This window comes from Sander lucioperca, chromosome 6 (assembly GCF_008315115.2).
Source record: "Sander lucioperca isolate FBNREF2018 chromosome 6, SLUC_FBN_1.2, whole genome shotgun sequence".
NCBI lineage: Eukaryota > Metazoa > Chordata > Actinopteri > Perciformes > Percidae > Sander > Sander lucioperca.
Window position 1 is genome coordinate 42,830,860 of NC_050178.1, and position 22,170 is coordinate 42,853,029.

The window sequence follows — 22,170 nt, forward strand, 5'->3', positions numbered from 1 at the left end:
TGGCCAATCTGATTGGTGGAGCGCTAACCCGGAAATGTCAAGCGGGATGAGTGGAACTAACGTCTCAAAAAATCTGACAAAAATCTTATCTGAAATGAAGATAGATTCAGCAACTATATGGCCTATTTGTCGCTTAAAATGTTTTCAGAAACACGTTTCAGTGAACTATCTTTGTAAAATATGAGATCGTATTCCGAACAAGCCGCCATTATGCTGCGTTGTAAAATCCAGGAGCAGCCAGACCCATGTGACCCGTTCGTCCAGTCAGCTGCCGGTTTTCATTTTTTGGGCGACAATACAGATTAGCGCCGCCTGTTTATAGTTTTAACTTTTAGAGCACTACATGGACAGACGCCGAAATATATCGCTGACTTGTTGACCCCTTAGTCTTCTTTCCGCACGCTTCGTTCCTCAGGTCAAAATCTCCTGATGGTCCCAAAAACCCGCCTTAAAACTCAGGGAGACCGCTCCTTTCAGGCAGTTGCTCCCAAATTGTGGAATGCCCTGCCCCTGTCGCTGCGTGTGGCCGATTCTATCGTTTCTTTTACTGTTTTGTAAAAACAGACAAGCTTTCACTTGACTGAACTATCATTGTTTTTATGTTTGTATGATTGTAAATTGTTAAACTTGCTGCATGTAAAGCACTTTGTGACTCTGTCTGTGATAGGTGCTATATAAATAAAGTTTACTTACTTACTTACTTGTTATGGAGACGTATTACATCTTGCGCACGGGCAAAACGTACGCTCAAGTCGGCGTCGCTTCGGTGTGTTCTGAGGCACTTTTTGGACCAACTCAGGGAGGCAGTCAGTCCGACTGCCTTTTCTGCCGAAGGTCAGCCGTCGGGTTGGTGTGTCAGAGCCTTAACAATGTGCGGCATGTTTGCTCATCATTTGATTTTTGTTTCCAACAAAGTAGCACAGCAAGTGATGTGGAAAACCCACACTGTGGCCATCCCCACCAGTATCTGAGCAGAATAAAAACACAGCATAAGAAAATATGCCAAAAAACTAACAAAACACATCACAATCCTTGTCATAAAAACAGTCTGTCCACCATAAGGTATTGAGATATCTAAAACAACTGAAGGCAAACTACTTTAGGTTATTTGTTTAGTTATCTAGTAATCTTTTTTCTTTTACTTTTTATTTATGAATGTTTATTTCACATTATATGGAAAGTAAGCAAAAAGCAAATAAGAAGCAAAAAACAGAACAGCAAACAAATATTACGGTCATGGATTATCATCTTTACTTAGCCTGTCAGTGATATGTCCGAGATAGAGGGATGTGAATGTTGTACTAAGGGATGCACCGAATCCAGGATTTGGCTTCGGATTCGAAAATTGGGCTTTTTGATGGGGTCCGCTTTCTGCCAAGCCGTAGAATTATTTTCCACCAAACCGAACCCTACGCTTGCACTACGCGTGCTACACTGGTCGACGTAATGACGGCGCCATTGATTACGGGAAGGTGTTTACGTAGGTGGACCGTTCAATGCAGTAGGCTGTGAGAAAGTGAAAATGGAACTCGTGAGTCACAAGAAGGCGATTCAAGTCCAGCTACATGTTCAATTTGCAATGCCGATTTGTCTCGTGGTGGCGAGGACCCTAAACAATACACAACATCACCACTGTTAAAACATTTGGTATGAAACATCCGAAAGAATACGAGTTGTGCATGAAGGAATCTACAGACAGCAGCCAAAATGCAGCAACTTCAGGTACGGCAAAGGAAGGACAGTCACTGTTTACTTCATTAATGTGTTTACTGTGTTCATGGACTGAGGGTGGGAGTAGGATTCGGTATTTGGTTTCGGATTCAGCAGAATCTTAATCAGTGGATTCGGTATTCGGCCAAACCCCAAAAATCTGGATTTGGTGCATCCCTAGTTGTACTTATACTAAAACCTAAGGTTTTTGAGATGATTGTTGCTACTTCCTTCCAGAACGTCTGAATAGAGGGAACAAGACCAGAAAACATGAGCATGACCAACCCTGATTTCTCCACATTCCCTCCAGCAGCCTAGCTGAGTGCCAGTTTGTTTAGACTTGAAAAATGAATCAAATTTTTCCAACAGAAGTCTCTCCAGGTCCAGGAGCTGGTATAGAGGATGTTTGTGTTTCCCAGGCATTCAGCCACATGTCTTCAGTTATTTCATAGTCCACCTCTCTTTCCCATTGTTGTTTCACTTATAGTGTCCTTATTACCTCCGCCAAGGATGTTATGTTTTCAGTTCGGTTTGTCTGTTTGTTGGTTTGTCAGCAGGATTACGGAAAAACTACTGGCCCGATTTTCATTAAAATTTGGCGGAAGGGTGTATAGGCCAAGGAAGAACCCATTGAATTTTGGAGAGGATCCGAATCACAACACGGATACACAATTTACTTTTCACTTTCATTAACATTGCCAGACATCAATAAATATATGAACTAGAAGGGCACTCGGAGAGTGAGACCTCTGCCAAGGCAAACTGTTCTGTTTCTGAAACCTACTTACATGCAATTGTGTTTTCAACTATGTCCTACTGTCTTCCAATCTGGTCTCTTACCACTAAGGAAATTACTGAACCAATAGCTCCTAATCGAGCTCTCAAGATCCACAGTAATCTTCCAAAGTGGTCTCACCATTGCATTCACACGCTCAAACACTCTGACATATCAGAACTACATAAACAGCCACGTTATTACATTTTATTTTCAGATTCAAAATAGCACTTCACCAACACTTGCTGCCCTTCTTCCGACACACAATATGAGACCAGTACGCCTCACTAGGTCAGTCTCACAGGCACTCATTCCAGACCCCCCCCCATACAAAAACAACTATGGTCAGAAATCCTTTATTCATACATAAACCAACATTTAGAATGACATTCCCCATCACATCAGAACACTACCATCCATCACATATTTCAAAAAGGCATACAAACTGTTCCTTCTCAACAGTTACACTTGCACTCACTGATTGTTCATGTATTGTCCAAGTCTTGTTAGCACTGTCTGTATTGTTGTTTTAGTTGTCTGTATCTGTGTTGCCCATGCTGATGTCCTGTACATGTGATTTTGTCTTCATGTGCCATAACTGTGTCCTATGTTCCATGTCTCTGCAGAACAGGAACCTGCTAGAAACCAGTTTTTAAACTGAGTCAGGCCCGTTTTTAAACTGTAACTAAATGTTACTTTTTTTAATCCTTTCCTCAAAAAAAAGCACCATCTCACAATGTTAATGCATCATGAATTTTCCCTGTCAGCAACTATTTTTTTCTGATTATTCCTACACCACATGAATGCAGCACAAACGCCCTATTTCGCAACATTATGAAAGGGAAAAATAATTTATGTATTCACCCCGTGATTTGGATCCGTTTCAAAATGTATTAGGTTCTTTCTTCAATCAATCAATCAATCAATCAAACTTTATTTATAGAGCACTTTGAAACAACCAAATTTGCCCAAAGTGCTGTTCTTGGCCCATTCTACACCCTTCCACCAAGTTTCAGGAAAATCGGGCCAGTAGTTTTTCCACAGTCCTGATCTTAGTCCTAATCTTAATATCCAAGTTGACAGTATTTTATGTTTTTGTGTCCTCTTCAGAGCTTGACTCAGCTGACGTGCAGCTATGAGGCCGAGAATCAGACCTGCTACCTCGTGTGTGATCTGGGTAACCCCATGAAGTCTGGTACTAGTGTAAGAGCCAACAAAGCCCACATGTTGTCTTTGGCCTTGTTCAGTTTTTGTGTCTCAGTACAATTAAGTCAAGTCAAGTCGTTCTGGCATAGCGTTAATCATACACAAACCCCAAACAGTTTTTGAATTCACTTGATAAAACATACAAAATGTAAGTCAGACTTTCATGTAGAAAGATTATCCCTTGTTTCCAAAAGCGGAGGGGGGGGGGGTATTTCAGACAAGAATTCAGGCTCTGTTTGACCATTTACTATCTGTTCATGGTGAGGCCATGACTGAGGAAATTGTAGAAAAGTATTGAGTGTGTGGTAAAAAACTAAATATCAGAACTAAATCAAATGCAAGACATCTTTTTCATTTTTATATTATTCCTTTTTCATGTTCCTGGGATTAATTGTAAACATTTTCTGTGGGTCATTTCCTAGTTATGGGCCGGCCTTCGGTTCACTGTGCCCAGAGTGAAGGACACTCACAATACTGTACAGTTTGAGCTCCAAATACGAAGGTAGGTCACTTTTCAGACAGTACTGTATGGTGAGATAGGTTCACTTGCTATCTGCAAGTCCTTAAATGTCAGAACATGTATTGATGTTACCACAATGTTATGCAGGTGTATATATGTAAACAGTGGCTTGCATAAGTTTACACACCCAGGCTAAAGTTAACTAAAAAGAGGAATAAAAAAACATCTTTTGGAAATTGATCTTAATGCCTTAATTTTGGCTTAACCCTTGACCTTTGGAATTAAAATAGCCCCACATCATCACATACCCTTCACCATACCTAGAGATGGGCATGGTTTTATTTCAGTGATTTTAATGATCTTATGGAAAGTACCCCATTCCAATCTCTAGGTATGGTGAAGGGTATGTGATGATGTGGGGCTATTTTAATTCCAAAAGCCAAGGGAACTTTATCAGGATGCATAGTATCCTGGATCCATGAAATAACTGGCCTTTAAAAATAAAAGTCTGCCTGCCTCTATGGGAATTTAACATAGGGGTGTACTTACTTATGCCCCCTGTATTTTAAGGAAGAACATTTATTTATTTACGATACATTATTCATTCACAAAGAAAATTGGTACATAAAAGGTTGGATTTTTCCAAATTGTTTTTAATTAAGGCATTAAGATCAATTTCCAAAAGATGTTTTTTTATTCCTCTTTTTAGTCAACTTTAGCATGGGTTCATAAACTTATGCTTAGCACTGTATATGCAGCTACCATTTCTTTTTAAGTCTTAAAATCCAGTTTCTTTATATATATATATTTATTTGTAGGTATATATTAGTTACATTCTGTTAAAAATAATTCTAGATTAAATGACATCTTTACAAGATTCTAGAGTAGTTTTACAGTGTTTCGTAAGGTGATAAATAAATGATGTTTCTGAAAGAACTTTTTGTCTTTTTGTGGTAGTAAAAATGCAAACAACTCAGAGAGTGAAGTGGTGCTGTTGGAGCTGGAGGTGGCTGCTGTGGCTGACGTCATTCTGCAAGGGTGAGGCTTCATTGCCAACTTTCCCACTACATCATCACATTACCGTTATATAATCATTCATATCAGTGTGGTCCCTGCCAAGTTAACTGCCAAAAAAAAACCTCAGTTTTTTTTCTGTTGCAGTGTTTCTCGCCCTGACAAAGTCATCTTCCCCCCCCCCAACTGGAGTATTAGTCAGAGTCTGAGGGACGAGCGGGACATCGGCCCTGAGCTTCAGCAGGTCTATGAGGTACGTTAACATTTCTTTAATGCATGTTTACAATTTTAAAAAAAACATTTGGGTTGAGTGATTATTAAGGGACTGCATTAAAATGATGATTATTATTATTATTTTTAAAATGTATTTTTGCTGAATGGGGTTCTAAAATGTTCTAAAACGGTCTCGTCTCGCCGCAAATGTTGGGTCTGAACAGGTCTTAAGTCAAACACAAATCTGTTATATTATGAGAAAATGTGATCTTTAAATATCCTGCATCCAGACATGCAATGCGGCTTGTCCTTCATGAAGATTTATTTCACCCACAAAAAGCCCTTGGTGTCTCTGAAGCAGGTGTTTGCAAAAACAGCAAACAAAGCAAAAGTTCAAACTCAGTCCCTCTCTTTCAGTTGGTGAATAATGGTCCCAGCGTAGTCAGCCAGTCCACATTAGAGGTGAGATGTCCTCTGCGGGCGCACGGCCACGAGCTGCTCTACCCTGTGGAGGTGGTCACCGAGGGGCCGCTCAGCTGTTCCTCCAAACACACCTTCAATGCACTGAAACTCAAGGTGAGGAGACACACACACACACACACACACACACACACACACACACACACACACACACACACACACACACACACACACACACTCACAGACACAACTTGGTTGCCATGGTGTAGTCTATATCCACGACCTTCCATTCCGGGATTGCTCCATTGTCGCCGGAAATTCCACCGTATGTTCTTCTTTTAGGCCGGATGTCCGTTACCTTCCACTTGCAGGGTAAATCCAGACAGCTAGCTAGACTATCTGTCCAATCTGAGTTTTCTGTTGCACGACTAAAACTACTTTTGGAACGTACAAACAAGTTCCTTCCCGAGGCTGTTTTGCAGAGGCGCCGGGGCTCTGTACCGCGCTTAGCGTCGCCCATGATGATTGTGATTGGTTTAAAGAAATGCCAATAAACCAGAGCATGTTTTTCTCCCATCCCGGAATGCTGTGTGGACTCGCCAGACCCTCCTCCGCAGCGCTGTGGAGGAAGGTCTGGCAAAGCGAGACTACCATGGTGAGATCATTACCCTTGGTCTATTCCTGGCCTTGAACATTTGATTGTGTTTGTTAATGACTCTGTCTTTGTCTCTATGTATACAGCTCCAGTCTGCAGCAGCAGAGGGGATCACGTTACTGAAATCCGGCACTGAGCACCACATCCGGACGAGGGAGGTGTACAGAGATCTCCTGGCTGAACAAGGAAACCTGGTGAGACAACATGGAAAGAATAGGAAATCCTCCAGTTGTAATTATAAAAGACAATATCTTAGCTGTCGGGCAGAAACCTTGTATCTCCATATTTCGTAATTTTTTTTTCATAAATCAATGCTATCGGCCACCCTTTATGTCTCTCTCTGTGGGTTTATAAATATTCAAACCGTGGTGAGGCGGTTTCGTCTGACTTCGTCTGAGGTAAAAAGCTTATTCAGATGTTTTCAAATTACAATATGTTTTTTGCCAAGTCGTTTTAAAGTGGCCATATTATGCTCATTTTCAGGTTCATAATTGTAATTTGAGATTGTATCAGAATAGATTTACATGATTTAATTTTCAAAAAACGCCATATTTTTGTTGTACTGCACATTGCTGCAGCTCTTCTTTTCACCCTGTGTTCAGGTCTCTGTTTTAGCTACAGAGTGAGACCTCTCACTGCTGTAACATCTTTGTCAGTCACACATGCGCAGTAGCTAGGTAAGGATTACATGAGCTAGCTAGCTGTTTCTCCAACTTCGGCCTGTACAAGGCAGGATTAGCCGGGAGACTTCTTCTAAACGAGGGCACACTTCCAACTTTGTGTGGAATACCTGCAGAACAGGGACATGTAAGTAGTTCTATACAATTTATTTTGTAGATTAGGGTGAATTTGTGTGTGTTGTAGCAGTGTTTTGCCATTGAGAACGAGCTAGCATGCTAGCGCTAGCATGCTAACGATTAGCCCCCCAGGCCCCTCGTTTCAGCTAGTGACGTAGAAAGCCGTGCAGATTTTGAGCAGCTCACACGGAGACTGAAGGCAGGACACATTCAGAAACCGTATCTGTAACTGTATGTATGTATATTGGCGGCTTAAGGTGCACGTATTTGGCGGAGGGTTTAGGGTCCTCCCTCAAGAAATTTTTTTTCAATAAAAACGCAATTTGTGCAAAAGAAGTCTACTGGGCACCCTCTACAATCATTAGATCTGAGAAAAGTAATGTAGTTAGTTTTGATGCTCTTTTTGATTTTACATTCATTTGGCTTGCCCAAAACGGCTTGGGTACTGTGCCTAAGCCTTATAATGGCAGGGAAAACCCTGTATTTGTATGTCCACAATAGAGCTGAAGATCTTTGCCCGACGGGCTCGGGCCAGGCTCGGGCTTGCGCTCCAGGTTGCGCAGTAAATGAGCGGTCAGGTGATGCGTTTCGATTAGTGCGAAAATGGATGCTGAGGAGGTGAAACGGAGACTGGCCTCTGGAGGACTTATTTTATTTCTTTGTTCCAACTTCCAAGTGGCCTATAGCCTACGTTAGTCATGAATAAATTATGTTAAAAAATGTATAGGCTAAATGACTCATTCTTGAAAAAAGGAAAAAGAGCTGTGTGCGTGTGCACATTTGAATAATGTCGGGCTGTAAACGGGTTCGGGCTTTTAAAAAGCTGTCAATCAAAATGTACTTGTCGGGATTACAGCTCTAGTCCACAAATTGTTTTGTGTAGCCTAGCTTAGCACACAGACTTGGAGCAAGGTGAAACTGTTAGCCATAGCTAAGGCAACCATGTGTTTTCCAGCAACTCAAAAACTGCAGTATTTTTTTAGGTGTCTTTTCACTTGATCACAGACCTAGCCAATTCAGAAATGTAAACTGGCAAAATTTGAAGATTTACCTTTTCTTCCTGAGAACAGTTGTTCCTCATCCACGTAGAGGAGTTGGCTCCATGTGTCCCATAGAGTTTTTCTCCTTCTCTTTCCTTCTTAAATTGAATCAATGGCTCTTGAGTTGTGTGTTCAGCCTCATAAGGTTTCTGATGGGAGAGTGTTTCCATTAGTGTGTGGCTCTTTACTGAAGTGGATTGTGTCTTTTTTTTCAGTCTCCTGTGTGAGCTTTGCACATTCATGTAGTACATTCAAACCAAAATAGTCCAATCAGATTGTAGGAAGAGGTACAGTAGCACTGGCCCCTGAACTTGAAAAAGATTTGAATTCTAACGAGATTATCTCTTTCAACAGAGGAAATGGGAATAGATATAATGAGTTCTGGTCAACATCTCCTGCTGCTTGCTGTAATTGTTTGTGAGAGGAAGTTAATTAGTTTGGTGATTTACTGGGTTGCTTTTGTGCGGTTTGCGTCACTGACTGTAATGTTTGACAGCTAATCTGTTGTTACTCAAATGAACCATCTTTAAATTGAAGAATCTAACCATATGTTGAAGATGTTTTTTCAAACATCCATGCTTCACTGTTTGAAAGTTGAATTCTTGAAAGTTGAAGTTTGTTTAAGTACTGAAGTTACTTTTGAATTAGTATTAACCTAGTCTCGCATTGCCAGACCTTCCTCCACAGCGCTGCGGGGGAGAGTCTGGCTAGTCCACACAGCATTCTGGGATGGGAGAAAAACGTGCTCTCGTTTATTGGCATTTCTTAAAACCAATCACTATCGTCTTGGGTGGCACTAACCACCGTACGGAGCAGAGGCGCCTCTGCAAAATAGCCTCGGGAAGGAACTTGTTTTGGTGGAACGTGTACGTTCAAAGGTTGTTTTAGTCGTGCAACAGAAAGCTCAGATTGGACAGAGGACCGGAGCAATCCCGAAAGTGGAACGTCGTGGATATAGACTAGTATTAACCTAAAGGGGTAAATTGTTGACAGACTCCAAGGTTAAAACCATAGCCTAATATGCAAAATAAACACTCAAAACATATTAATCATAAAATATAATGATTTCATATTTTATCATTCGGTAACAAATCATTTTGGTTTGAGACTTCTTGGCCAATATCAGCCAATCCAATCATTACTGTTAGCTGTGTGCTGTGTGTTTGACTGTGGCTCTGTCCCTTCTTAGACATGCTCTACAGTGGAGTGCTGGCAACTGCAGTGTAATGTTGGGCTGCTGGAGAGAGGTGCCAGCGTTATCCTGAGTTTACGCTCCAGACTGTGGGCTGAAACCTTCATCGAGGTATAACTACAGGACACACTGCTCTACAGTGCAGCACGGTTGTTCATATGTAATCTGTTAAGTACAGGAAACGAAATCCAAGAGGAAATCCCAGACTGGATGAGAAAAGAACCATAAAGTCTGACAATCTGTGTTCATACTGCCCTCTGTCGGGCAGATCATCAAACACCAATTACAGATGTGTGTCCACTCCATACATGCAAATTCGATACAGTATACAAAACTATATACCCATTTTCATAGTATATTGTATTAGTTAAAATACCAGCAAACAATACAACATGCCCACTGACAGTCTTCAACCACTTAACAAGGACAAAGCAAAATGGTTTCCCAAAAATATCAGTTTTAGTTTACTGGCATCTTCCTGGGTAGAATTAGTATGTAGTAAACAGTATGGGGCCTTAGATATATTTGGTAGAACTGATAAATTCTACACTGTAGTTCTACCATTGTGTCAGGGAAGGTATCACACTGAACTCACTTGTACACTGTTATATGTATATAATATTATATATATAATGCATAAGTAGCATTCTGGGTTTCCTAGTTTCAGTAGTGTTTTAAAGTCTGAATTATATTTTGTTTTTCAAAATGTGGGTTTTATCAGTGACTCTGGTCTGATCTGCTTGATATGGGTACACTTTTAAGACACTGAGAAGTGACACAAAATATATCAGATATTGGCAGCATTCAAGCCTATTAGTCCATCCCTTATTAAACTGTTTTCTGTTTGTCCACAGAGGGCCTATAAGCAGTATGTTCTGGAGTGCTCTATTGAGTACAAGGTGGAGAGGATGCCTTATTCTATTCCTCCCAAATTCAAGCCATCAGGATCCAAAAAGGTGACTTAATCAGAAGTTTTATTGGGCAGATTTTTTTATATTTACAAATCTGGGTACAAGTCTGCGGAGGCTCATCTGAATGCTGTGGTTTCCTGTTGTTCAGGTGGTGACAGCAGTGATGTGGAACAAGCCAGACAGTCCGTTCCCTGTTCCAGTATGGATCATCATCCTGGCTATTCTAGCTGGGTTGCTATTACTCTCCCTGCTCATATATCTACTATACAAGGTAACAAGCCGATAAATAACCCAGTTTATACAAGAAAAATAACCATTTCTAACTGGCTGGCATGTGTTAAAATGTAATATCTGAACATCTCAGGTACCGTTTAAATGGGGGTGTCTTGCTCCTATTTAGCATGGGTGGTGGACCTTTTACATGTTTGTGCCCAGAGGCCCATTGTCTCACACTTGTACTTATTATTATTTAACAGTTTCTTTATAAAATATGTTTTAACTTAAAAAGAGTTAAATATGGAAGCAACACGCTTCTTCTTCTGTCTATGATGGCGTCACAAGGGGTACTTTTTGGATGTGATCGTACAGTGTGTGACTGAAACCAACTTTTTATATCATAAATATCATATATATCATATATCATAACCCAGCCATGCTCAGATTATTTTCTGAAGGCCAAACTGCAAACTGTACAAATTGTAGCTATAATAAACAAGAGTGTGTAGGCTATACATTTCCACGGATACACCCCCAGCCATTACAGTCCAGACTTTGTGTCAGATTAATTTGTATCTCATCTTCCTCTCTCCATGTTTCCCTCCAGATGGGCTTCTTCAAAAGGTCAGATCCGTACGGTACAACTATGGAGAAGGCCCAGCTCAAACCCCAGGCGTCCTCTGAAGCTTAGATCCGAGAAGGAGCCTCCCCTGCAGCTGTTCCAAAGAACTGGAATTATCGTCACATTCCCAAACAAAAGAGGAAACTTGCTAATGATAAGCAGGCAACCCATTTATGAAGGGACAGTTGGGTGCTGTATCACTGGACCTGCACTAAAATGCCAAAGCAGGAAAAACTACAATTGTCATGCAGTTAAATATGCACTGCTGTTTTGGAAATCACACATTTGTAAAATCAGAAGAAGGTTTATGAAGCTCATCTCAGTGGGAAAATGGTCAGTTGGAAAATACTCAATACAATGTGTTGACCAGGAAAAGATTAGAACGTCACAGCCCAAATCAGTACAGGAAAAGAATGCACCTCCAACAAAAGGCACTAACGCTACAGTATTTCTTCATTCCTAAAAGGTGTGTTTTAAGCCATGTTTGCAATCCCAGTGTTTGATATTTCTTGAAATGCCTGCCTTTGTATGATTTATACACCACTCTTTATTTATGGCACAGTGTTTCTCCTCTCCTTGGTTGTTGAATGTTGTGCTGTACTGTCTGCAGGACAGTCTTGATGAAACTGCGATGTTTAACTTGACTTATTCCTCTCCCATATTGGGAGGTATTTTTTGTATGTTGTAATGTGTTATGACCCATTGGTGTTGTGGCCCAGAATAAAACCTAATTTTATATACCCACCCAAAATGCTTTGATGTGTTAGTCATGAGTATGTTCACGTCATGGAAGTGAAAAGTGCAATAACTATTAGGAAACGATTCAGTTTCATCATGTAGATTTTTAGACTGGATATTTGTCACCAGTACTTTAATTTGTCCTGCATCTGCCAGAAGGTGGGATGTGCACACAGTTACTTTTTTTTTTTTTTTTTATATTTGTCACCAGTTGCCATTAAACAAAAGTATTGTTAACCCTTGTGTTGTCTTTGGGTCAAATTTGACCCATTTTCTAAATGTCTATATCAGAAATATGGGTTTCTTTGTTACTACCTAATTGTAATTACCGAAAAATAACACAGATGATTCCATACAACGCGCATCGCATTGCATTTCATATGCGCTATCTATCTATCAGTTGACTGCAAAAACTGCATTACACCACTCAGCAAATGTTTTGGTGGTCCATGACTTCCCTCTGCTGGTGATATATGTTACTTGCACCATCACAAATATCAGTATTTTAAAGTTTTAGTGCATAACTTTTTATATAAATGAACGTCCGTCAAGCCATTGCCAAATGAGTTGCTACAAAGCTAATTAAGAGCTCCACACAACTCTCTCTGTGTTTCTCAGTATGGCTATGTTCAGAAACTTACACTATAGCTTTAATATGACTGCAAGTAATGAAAATGACCCAGATGCCAAGATGTGACATTTAGAGGACATTGATACGTGGTTAAGGGTGATTTCAGTGCAAGTAAATTGCATTGTTTTAATATCATATTACTGTAAATATATTGTGCCTGGTGTGTATGTACACCTTTAGGGTCTACTGAAGCAGTAGAATATGATTGTTAAATCAACACAAGACACCAACAAAGTTACGTTACTGTGTCCATCTTTAAATTTTTTCTGCTTCCCTCTGGCAGGCGCTATAGGTCAATGAAAGCACGCACTGCCAGACTAACAAACAGCTTTTTCCCCTGGGCCATACGTTCACTGAACAAACAATAACCCTGTGCAATAACAGTCATTTCCCACCCCAACCCATCTCCCATCCCCTGTCATGACCAACCACACTACCTCTGGACATTACTTCATTTGTGAACTTTCTTTCTTATGCTAAAACCTGCTGCTATCTTACACATATGTGTGCGGGAGGGTGTGTGTTGTCTAGGAGGGATGGGAGGGTGTCAGTCAATTGTCTGTATCCCATAATACATGTGCTGTATATGTGGGTGAGTGAGTGTGCCCACCCACATTGCTCGGCTCAGAGCAATGTAAATTAAGTGATGTCATCAAACTCAATGTAGTAATAATAATGAAAAAGTGTGAGTTGTTGTCACACCTTAAAAGTGTGTTCAGAAAGAAAGTGAGGCAAATTCTAGGGATGGCATCATTGCATACACACTTCATTGTTTACTTTGTCAATAAAAAAACAAGTGAGATTAGATGCCCCAGGCAGTGCAATGAGGCAAATACAGTAACTAATGGTATGTTTGTTTTTTATTGGTACTATCTGTTACTATATTTTGTTGTCATTTTAAGGAGAACCAATTTTGTGCTCTAGGCAAGATTTTGCCAGACAGCTGTTTTTGTCTGTTTTTTTCTGACGTTTTTGTCTCTTTTCTGACATTTTTTGGGGTTTTTTTGTCACTTTTTGTGGCTTTTTGTAACCTTCTGCATGACCTGGAAAGGTTGGACTGATGTACCTTTTTTGATATTATTTCATGCATTTGTTTTAGATTTAGGTATTGGCCCTTAACCCATCTCCTAAACCCATCCTTGTGCATTTTACATGTTTCTTCTGTATTTGTTTGTATTTATTCCTTTTGTTAACTTGTGCAACATAAACTCTGATCTTTAAAGAAGAGCATGGATGTTTTATTCCACTGTTGGTATTGATGTGTTTGCTCTAACTGACATTTGTGCTGAGTGTGTGCATGTGTGGTTCTGCTGGATGGATGCTTTTCCCAACCTGCAGATTGGGTGTTTTATGTCTCTCCTCCTCCTCTCCCTCCCTCCCTGCTCTCTCTCACTGCATGTGTGTGTGTGTGTATGTGTATGTGTGCTTCCTGGCTATATAAGCCACACAGTGACGAGGAAGCTACCCTGCAGAAGAGCTCAAGTTTAGTGAGAGAAAGAGACAGACGAAACAGAAGACTGCACTCGCCTTCCCCTGGCTGTGAGTAACAAATTTGCCGTCTTAGACAGAGCAGAGCGTGTCATTTACAGTCGAGCATGACATCAGGTGCATTGTTCTGCATTGTTTATGCGTATGACTTTGAGTCTGCAGGGGCAGAGATGATTCAGCTGTTTTTGTGTGGAGCCTCAGTGAGCTGAGAAATGCAGGAAGTGTGGTTTAATGCATACAAATCTGGTAGACTAAAGTATTTTCTGTTCTCTGTGCCTCATCTCTTACATTTTAGTGTCACTCGGGAGTCGGGACACCCTCAAAACTGTCCTAAAACAGGCCCTTGAACCACTGATTTGTATGGTCGGCAACATGCAATCCCAGGTTGTTTTCCTGCTGACTGATGTCTGTTTGATGACTGGTTAATCCTCTGTGATACCTTCTATTCAGCATGTAAAGAGGGTGGCTTTTCGCCCATCTGTTGTGCTGTGAGTCAGCAGATAGGACATTAGTGTTTGAAATCTGTGGAGATGACCTGGGTCCACCTTCTTAATGGGCTGCTTTTGTTTTTAACCTTTTCAATACTGGTGGACCCAACACTGTGTCTCTCGGTACTTACATATTTACATATTTGTGTCTACAGCAATATATTTTTAATTCTACTTAAGATCACAAACACTTCAGTCAGTCTAAAGCAGTCAATCGATCCTTGTATGTGTGTGCGTGTTTGGGACAATAACATGAGGATATGGCAGCATACTTCCGCGGGTTGGATAGGATCCATGCAGCCCGATTGAAACTGCAGCACAGACAAATATTGATCTGAGTTTCTGTTTCTTGTTTCTCCTGTGCAGGCCCTGCCTACTCTGTATAAGTTGTAATCATGGCCATCAACCTGCTAAAGAATCCCAGCGGGGAAGGTAAGAGGTAATTTTCTTCATAGAGGATCTGCAACTATAGTGTAGTTAACCAGATGTGCAGTGCAGGTATAAGCCTAACATCTGACATGTCAGGCTTTATCCTTCCCTTCAGCTATCTATTTTGCAAGGGCACCGTCAGTGCATTTGGGGCTTAGCCAAGGAATAAAATAATAAAGTTTTTAAAGATTCCATGAGCGCAGCCCAAGACGATTGTGATTGGTTTAAAGAAATACTAGTCTATATCCACAATGTTCCACTTCCTAGAGGTGGCTTTTTGGCCGGATGTCCGTTACCTTCTGCTTTCTTTGTGTTGGAATTTTAAACTCCGGTGGATTTCTGAGGACTATGGTTAACTGCTCCTCAGATCTCTGCAGGTTAAATCCAGACAGCTAGCTAGACTATCTGTCCAATCTGAGTTTTCTGTTGCACGACTAAAACTACTTTTGAACGTACACATTTTCCACCAAAACAAGTTCCTTCCCGAGGCTATTTTGCAGAGGCACCGTGGCTCCATTAGCACCACCCATGACGATTGTGATTGGTTTAAAGAAATGCCAATAAACCAGAGCATGTTTTTTTCCCATCCCGTAATGCTGTATGGACTAGCCAGACCCTCCTCCGCAGCGCTGTGGAGGAAGGTCTGGCAAAACGAGACTAAAGAAATACAAACAACCCAGAGTTTTTTTCCCCTATCCCAGAATGTTAACTGTATCTCATGGTCTTCATCAGCAGCCCCTTGAGATGTGGTTGATTCTTCGAACAAAGCCAGTAAATGGGTCTTGTTTTTTGTCAAAGTACCATTTCCTTTTGTTGCTGGTCAAACTTATCTAAACCTGCTCTTGTAATTGAACTTGACTCAGTAAAAACTTGATAGTGTACATGATAAAAAAAACAGGCAATACTGCTATTGGCAGCCTGAGACTGTGCATTTCCCTCCCAGAACAGCTGGACTTCTGGGAGCTGACAGAGAACGGTGGGAGTCAGTGGAAAGTGGAGGACATGCCGGGAGACTGTGGCCACGACTTCTGCCTCGACGGAGTGACCAAATACTTTGCAACCTCCTTTGAGTGAGTGTTTATTACTGTATGTATAGTCATGTGGCTGTATTTAAATACTACAAATGCAATGCACTGGTCAACACAGCTGCAGTCTGTATCTACTAGTTAGTTAGTCCAAACATCCAACTACAAACATGTATACCATTTTAGAATAGATGCAAGATGAATATGTACAAACTAAGAAAAGATGGGAAAAAGGACTGGGAATATGCGTAACTATCAACAAATGGGAGAGATTTGTAGAAAAACACATACATACAACTACTGCATCCAGTTTCTGGAGAGAATACCCATGGAATACACGAAAATGTATTCTATCACTCTAATTCAACAAACTATAATTCATTAGTGAGAGGATGTGGGGGAAACTATGCGTCATTATTTGTTTTTTGTTAAAGACATTCTGGGAAAAATATAATTGAATAACTTATTGGAAAGCCACTTATTTTTTATGCAAAATTCTCCTGCTTTCTGAAAAACAATGTGTGTCCTAGGCTGTGTCTGAAGAGACAGGTGATTGACTTGTTAGCGGAGGATTTCACTGACGAACACTTGGACGCTCAGCCTACCGTCACAGTGGAAGACTGGTAAGACAGAGTTACATGCATGTATGCACCTTCTCTAAGTGCTTAGTGTCACTGATTAATGGGCAGCTCATCCCGCAGGTACTGCAGTAGGACGGATTGTGGCTGCACCTACCAAATATCCGCGAGTCTGCTGGACGAGAATCAAGAGGTCATACAGGAGTTCAAGCCTGAGCTGGTGACTCTTGACCCCGACTCTGATGACTGCTCGTGGAAACAGGTACACAGAGAGGGGAACGCTCTGTACATTCAGTGGCTCATCCTGGAGTAGCCTACAGGGACATGCATGATACAATACAATAAACAAACTAAGGTCGCAGAAGTCCCCATTCATTACTTCCTGGCGCTGCGTTGGTAGTGGCGTGTAGTTTAAGACACTGGTGAGACAACAAAATACAATCCAAGAAGTCATCAGATTCATGTGTTTAACGGCTCATCAGACACTAAAACACAACTGTTACTCACAGACAGAGTTTTTCAAACCTGGAAAGTTATCATGGCGGCAACTATTTATCTTTCCTCACTACAATCGCAAGGTAAACAGTAGAAATTTAGCATTCCCGATATGTAGTAATCCTCCAGGAATGTGATGTTGCGTTTCGGCAAAAATTAGGCCAGGTTCAACTATTTTGCCAGATGCCCCTTGTGATGACCCCTCTTTCACTAGGTGTACCTGCATTGCTCTTTGTCTTGAAGGATCCGGGCCAAGGCAAAGGGTCGTTATCTTCCTGAGCTACGCTATTCAAATTTGGCTCCCCTTCCTACGTCACATGCAGGCATATTAAAGCAACACTAAAGCACTTTTCCCACTTCGGTCCCCCTACAGGTTGGAAGCGGAATTGTCCATTACCGCTGTCGTAATGTCTCATTATGTCTCATTGGAACTACAGATCCGCTAGCCTGGTTCCGCCCTCCTAATTACTTCCGCTCAATTTTCATTTCCCTTTAGTACTCTGTCTGGGTTTGCGGTATATTCTTAGGTTTTCTCCGGTCAAATCATCGCGAATCTTTGGTCTGAACTGGGCTTTATAATAGTCGAGGCATCGACAACACAGCTGACAGGTTAGGCTCTCCCTGTCAATATACGTGCTAGAAAGAGGTTTTCTAATGTTTTAAAGACTACGCCGAAATATTCACTCTGACATTCTGGTTCTGCTTCGGATGCCGTCAATCGGGATCTCCGATCGTAATCAGTCCTTCACTGACCAATCAGCATTCATTAGCAGAATGCTAGCGTGTTATGGGCAACAACGACTCAACCTGTAAGAAATCGAAAGGACATAAGTACTCGTTCATTCAACTTTCGACCTATAATCCATGTTGAACTTGCAAAAACTACAATCAAATCTGAGATTTCTCAACAACAATCAGGCAAAAGAGACAAATTTAGCCGTCTAGCTCCAAAGACTCCCATTCATTTTGCGCTCACCTGGGATCACCCCCAGTGGAACTCTGGTGGAACGGCAACCAAATTCGGTACAATGGGGCTGAATAGGGAGTGAACAGGCTCTCCGTAGACGGGCTCTGAAAGCGCCATTTTTTTCTTGCAAGCCAATCAGAGCAGACTGGGCTTTTCTGGAGGATGTCTTAAAGAGACAGGCACTAAAACGGAGCGTTTCAGACAAGTTGAACACAGGTAAATTCAGACAGACAGTATGAGAAAAATAATGTGTTTTTTGAACATTAAAGCATGTAAACATGTTCTACAGTGCCTGACAAAAGTCTTGTCGCTTATCTAAGTTGTAGGAACAACAAATAATAACTTGACTTGTAGTTGATCAATTGGAATCAGAAATGGTTTATATGAAAGGCAAAGGCTTCTGGATTATGCTTATTATACCAAAATAAAGTTTTGTATCATTCATTGAGTTTTATCATTGAATTAGGACAGAAAGGTCAGATTTGGCTTGGACAAAAGTCTTGTTGTGTCTTTATATGATTCAACCAATCCCAGATTAGAGTTTCACCTGGGACAAATACTGTAATTAACACATTCCTGGGTGTGTATAAAAAGAACTCCAGCACACCAGACCTTCATGTGAAGTGCAACCTGACCTCTCACAACATGCCAAAGATTCAACCACAGACCAAAGTGCTGATCATCAAGAGCCTGAAGACCAAGTCTGCTGCTGAGGTGGCAGACATCTTCAATGTATCCAAACGTCAAGTGGAAAGGATAAGAAAAAGATTTGAAGAAACTGGTGAAGTTCATGACAAGTCCAGGTCAGGCAGACCCCGTAAGACAACTGTTCGAGAGGACCGTTTGTTGCTTCGACAGTCCAGGGCCAGCCCTTTTTCTGGGCTGGCCACCAGAAACCCCTGTATCTATAACAACAGTTTGTCGAATTCTCTCACGCAGTGGTCTCCATGGCCGAATTAGTGCTCACAAACCAGCATTAAACAGAAGACAACTAAAAAAGTGTGTTGCATTTGCAAAGGCCCACAGCTTGGTGAAAGGATGGACAGTGGAAAAGTGGCAGAAGGTTGATTTTTCTGATGAATCATCCATTGAACTGCATCCCAATTGCTGCAAATACTGCAGAAGACCTGTTGGAACCCGCATGGACCCAAGATTCACCCAGAAAACAGTCAAGTTTGGTGGAGGAAAAATCATGGTTTGGGGTTACATGCAGTATGGGGGTGTGCGAGAGATCTGCAGAGTGGATGGCAACATCAACAGCCTGAAGTATCAACAAATTATTGCTGCCCATTACATTCCAAACCACAAGAGAGGGCAAATTCTTCAGCAGGATGGCGCTCCTTGTCATACTTCAGCCTCCACATCAAAGTTCCTGAAAGCGAAGAAGGTCAAGGTGCTCCAGGATTGGCCAGCCCAGTCACCAGACATGAACATTATTGAGCATGTCTGGGGTAAGATAAAGGAGGACGAATCTTGATGAACTCTGGGAGTCCTGCAAGACTGCTTTCTTTGCTATTCCAGATGACTTCATCAATACGTTATTTGAGTCATTGCCGAGACGTATGGATGTAGTCCTCCAAGCTCATTTTCTTTTTCCCAAGGCACCATGACTTTACGTATGCTCTGATGTTATTGTAGCATGTTTGTGTATTCACAAAGTATAATTTCTACCGTACATTACTGTATTTTTGTATGCGACAAGACTTTTGTCCAAGCCAAGTCTGACCTTTCTGTCCTAATTCAATGATAAAACTCAATGAATGATACAAAACTTTATTTTGGTATAATAAGCATAATCCAGAAGCCTTTGCCTTTCATGTAAGCCATTTCTGATTCCAATTGATCAACTACAAGTCAAGTTATTATTTGTTGTTCCTACAACTTAGATAAGAGACAAGACTTTTGTCAGGCACTGTAGTAGAAACCCAAAATACAAGTATGAACATGAAAATGACCATGTCTCCTTCAAGGTTTGGGAATGATGGTGGTCATGTTTTTGTTTTAATATTAACGGTTGAACAGGGTCTTTAGTGTTAAAGTACGGTATTTTGTTCACCCATCCATGACCTCATCCCAATATGGACTTTGTCACTCTATATTTCTCACCTGACTTCCTCCTTCCCTACCATCATCATTTCTGCAGCCACTAGAGGGCACTGGCTGTGTCTCATTCCACATACTTCCGTCAGTACACTGCTAATGTGCACTGACCACTTACTGCCGTAGTGCCCACTTTCAATGGTTAGTATTGTACCAAAAGGAACACTTATGTTAAAACACTTACCGGAAATGAGTGGGATGAGCGTGGCGAACGCGACGAAGGCAACACATGTGAAGGCGATTTTAAAAAATACGGGCTTTCCTGTATGCAAATGAGTAGCGGTCGCTCGGCACGCCTCCTCTCAAAATCTGACGAAAATTTTTTAAACTGAGCGTTGTCGATCTGAAATGAAGAGAGATTCAGCAGCTGCACGGCCTATTTCTCTCTTAAAATGTTTTCAGAAACACGTTTCGGTGAACTATTTGCGTAAAATACGAGATCGTATTCCGAACGAGCCGCCATTATGGTAGGTTTTGAAATTCGGGAGTAGCCAGACCCACATGACACGTTCGTCCAATCAGCTGCCAGTCAAGGGTGTTGCCGACGTCCCTGGTCCCTCCCCTTCCGCTTTGTAGTCAAGATGGCGCCCGTTTAGTGCGAGTAGGGTCCATCGTTCCACACTGAACTTTTTGACCGTTTTTAGGGGGTCATCCGGGTACTTTCAGTGCACTGACTTTTTGCGTTATCTACACGATATACTTAAAACTAAGTGTTTGAAGTGTGCAAGTAGGCGGTTTGAGACACAGCCACTGTCTCTTGAATGTAAAGACGTTTTGGGGCACTAAATTAATCTACTGATACTGTTCTTCTCATCCACACACTCACCAGACTGTACAGATCACAGTGTTTTTTGCTTTTATTTTGTTTGAACTCCAGATCAAACATACGTTTTCTGACTACGGCCCTGGAATGCGTTTCATCACCTTTGAACATGGAGGACAAGACACCAAGTTCTGGCACGGTTGGTATGGAGTCCGGGTCACTGGGAGCTCTGTTACTGTCGGGGCCTGAAAGAGAGGAAAACAAGAGAAATGAGGAAGGAGGGGACAAATAACTAGAGTAATATAACAACTCTAGAGTGGAGTGTAGGTTTCCGGGTTTCAAGAGGACCATGCTTTGCCTTGTGCACACCTCTGTATATCATAATGCTGTTCATGCTGTGGAAACATAATGTTGCTATGAAGACTGTACTTACAAATCTGTAAAAAAAAAACAAGACCCTATCATGTTGCCACGGCAGCTTTACTAACTTTGAAACATTAAAATGAATGCTTGCAACACAGTCATTAATATGATCTGTTAACTACTAGGCCTACCTCTGCACGGTGACTTACCCTGGTGTTGAACTAAATGAGGTGTTTGTTGGGTGGAGGTGTTGTAAGCAATCAAGTGGTTTAAGGTTCCAATTAGAATTAAAATGATGAAATAAAAACTACATCAATGCCTGTTTCGTCAAGTTGAACTTTCATTCAAAGATCTAATCAACTGAATGTGATCCTTCTTCATCCCAAGATGATTGAATTGTTAGCGTAAACGTAGATTTCAATGAGTTTTTTTTGTCTTCATTTAGAAGTAATGGCTGTAGATAGAATTCAAAATATTGTCAAATTTAGTTTTTGAGATTAAATGTTGACATTTACCACACTGGGCCTACTTCTAATCTACCATCCATGTAACTCTCTGATGCATTGACATATCCTACTTAGTGACAAATGGGTTAAACTGCTCTTTTCCAGATGGATGGATTGTACATTTTACATTTCATTACATCATTACAATCCCCAAATGTCATTGACCTAAATGTCCCTAATGCGAACTTTTGACAGTAGTAGCCTATATATTGTGTATGTAGGCGAACAGTTCAGATATATTTTCCTGATGTTGCTGATCAGGCTCATGTTTAAACATATAAAGTGAGAGTACCTCTCTGTGATTTGTGCCATTTGGAAATGATGCCCTCACAGCCCACCATGATGTCATCTCCTGCTGCCATCTTGTG

At 41.2% G+C, this 22,170-nt stretch overlaps 2 protein-coding genes and 1 long non-coding RNA gene across 3 annotated transcripts in view; 2 read left to right on the top strand and 1 right to left on the bottom strand.

Annotated features, from left to right (window-relative positions):
* Positions 1 to 11,982, top strand: part of LOC116036792 (integrin alpha-5-like) — a 52,472-nt gene extending 40,490 nt beyond the window's left edge. The window contains exons 21-30 of the mRNA XM_031280449.2: positions 3,596 to 3,688; positions 4,114 to 4,193; positions 5,109 to 5,189; positions 5,313 to 5,418; positions 5,796 to 5,954; positions 6,540 to 6,647; positions 9,480 to 9,593; positions 10,337 to 10,438; positions 10,542 to 10,664; positions 11,217 to 11,982. Of these exons, the coding sequence (XP_031136309.1) occupies positions 3,596 to 3,688; positions 4,114 to 4,193; positions 5,109 to 5,189; positions 5,313 to 5,418; positions 5,796 to 5,954; positions 6,540 to 6,647; positions 9,480 to 9,593; positions 10,337 to 10,438; positions 10,542 to 10,664; positions 11,217 to 11,300 (1,050 nt within the window). The 3' untranslated portion in view covers positions 11,301 to 11,982. The remainder of the gene's footprint in view (positions 1 to 3,595; positions 3,689 to 4,113; positions 4,194 to 5,108; positions 5,190 to 5,312; positions 5,419 to 5,795; positions 5,955 to 6,539; positions 6,648 to 9,479; positions 9,594 to 10,336; positions 10,439 to 10,541; positions 10,665 to 11,216) is intronic.
* On the bottom strand, positions 404 to 15,472 carry LOC118495275. The gene is made up of 3 exons (XR_004897623.1): positions 15,462 to 15,472; positions 9,813 to 9,816; positions 404 to 547 (listed from the first exon to the last, which is right to left on the bottom strand). It is a non-coding gene; the product is annotated as an uncharacterized LOC118495275 (long non-coding RNA).
* On the top strand, positions 13,845 to 21,618 carry fbxo2 (F-box protein 2). Its single transcript, XM_031280991.2, has 6 exons — positions 13,845 to 14,139; positions 14,943 to 15,008; positions 15,949 to 16,075; positions 16,561 to 16,653; positions 16,732 to 16,870; positions 21,048 to 21,618. Exons 2-6 carry the CDS (start codon positions 14,972 to 14,974, stop codon positions 21,180 to 21,182), a joined length of 531 nt encoding a protein of 176 aa, XP_031136851.1. The 5' UTR covers positions 13,845 to 14,139; positions 14,943 to 14,971; the 3' UTR covers positions 21,183 to 21,618.
* The last annotated feature ends 552 nt before the right edge of the window (positions 21,619 to 22,170 follow it).

Bases quoted from the DNA above. Each gene is read 5' to 3' on its own strand.
- fbxo2 (XM_031280991.2), top strand. From the start codon at position 14,972: ATGGCCATCAACCTGCTAAAGAATCCCAGCGGGGAAG. The intron at 16,076-16,560 runs GTGAGTGTTTAT...TGTGTGTCCTAG, and splicing joins TACTTTGCAACCTCCTTTGA to GCTGTGTCTGAAGAGACAGG. The intron at 16,654-16,731 runs GTAAGACAGAGT...CTCATCCCGCAG, and splicing joins ACCGTCACAGTGGAAGACTG to GTACTGCAGTAGGACGGATT.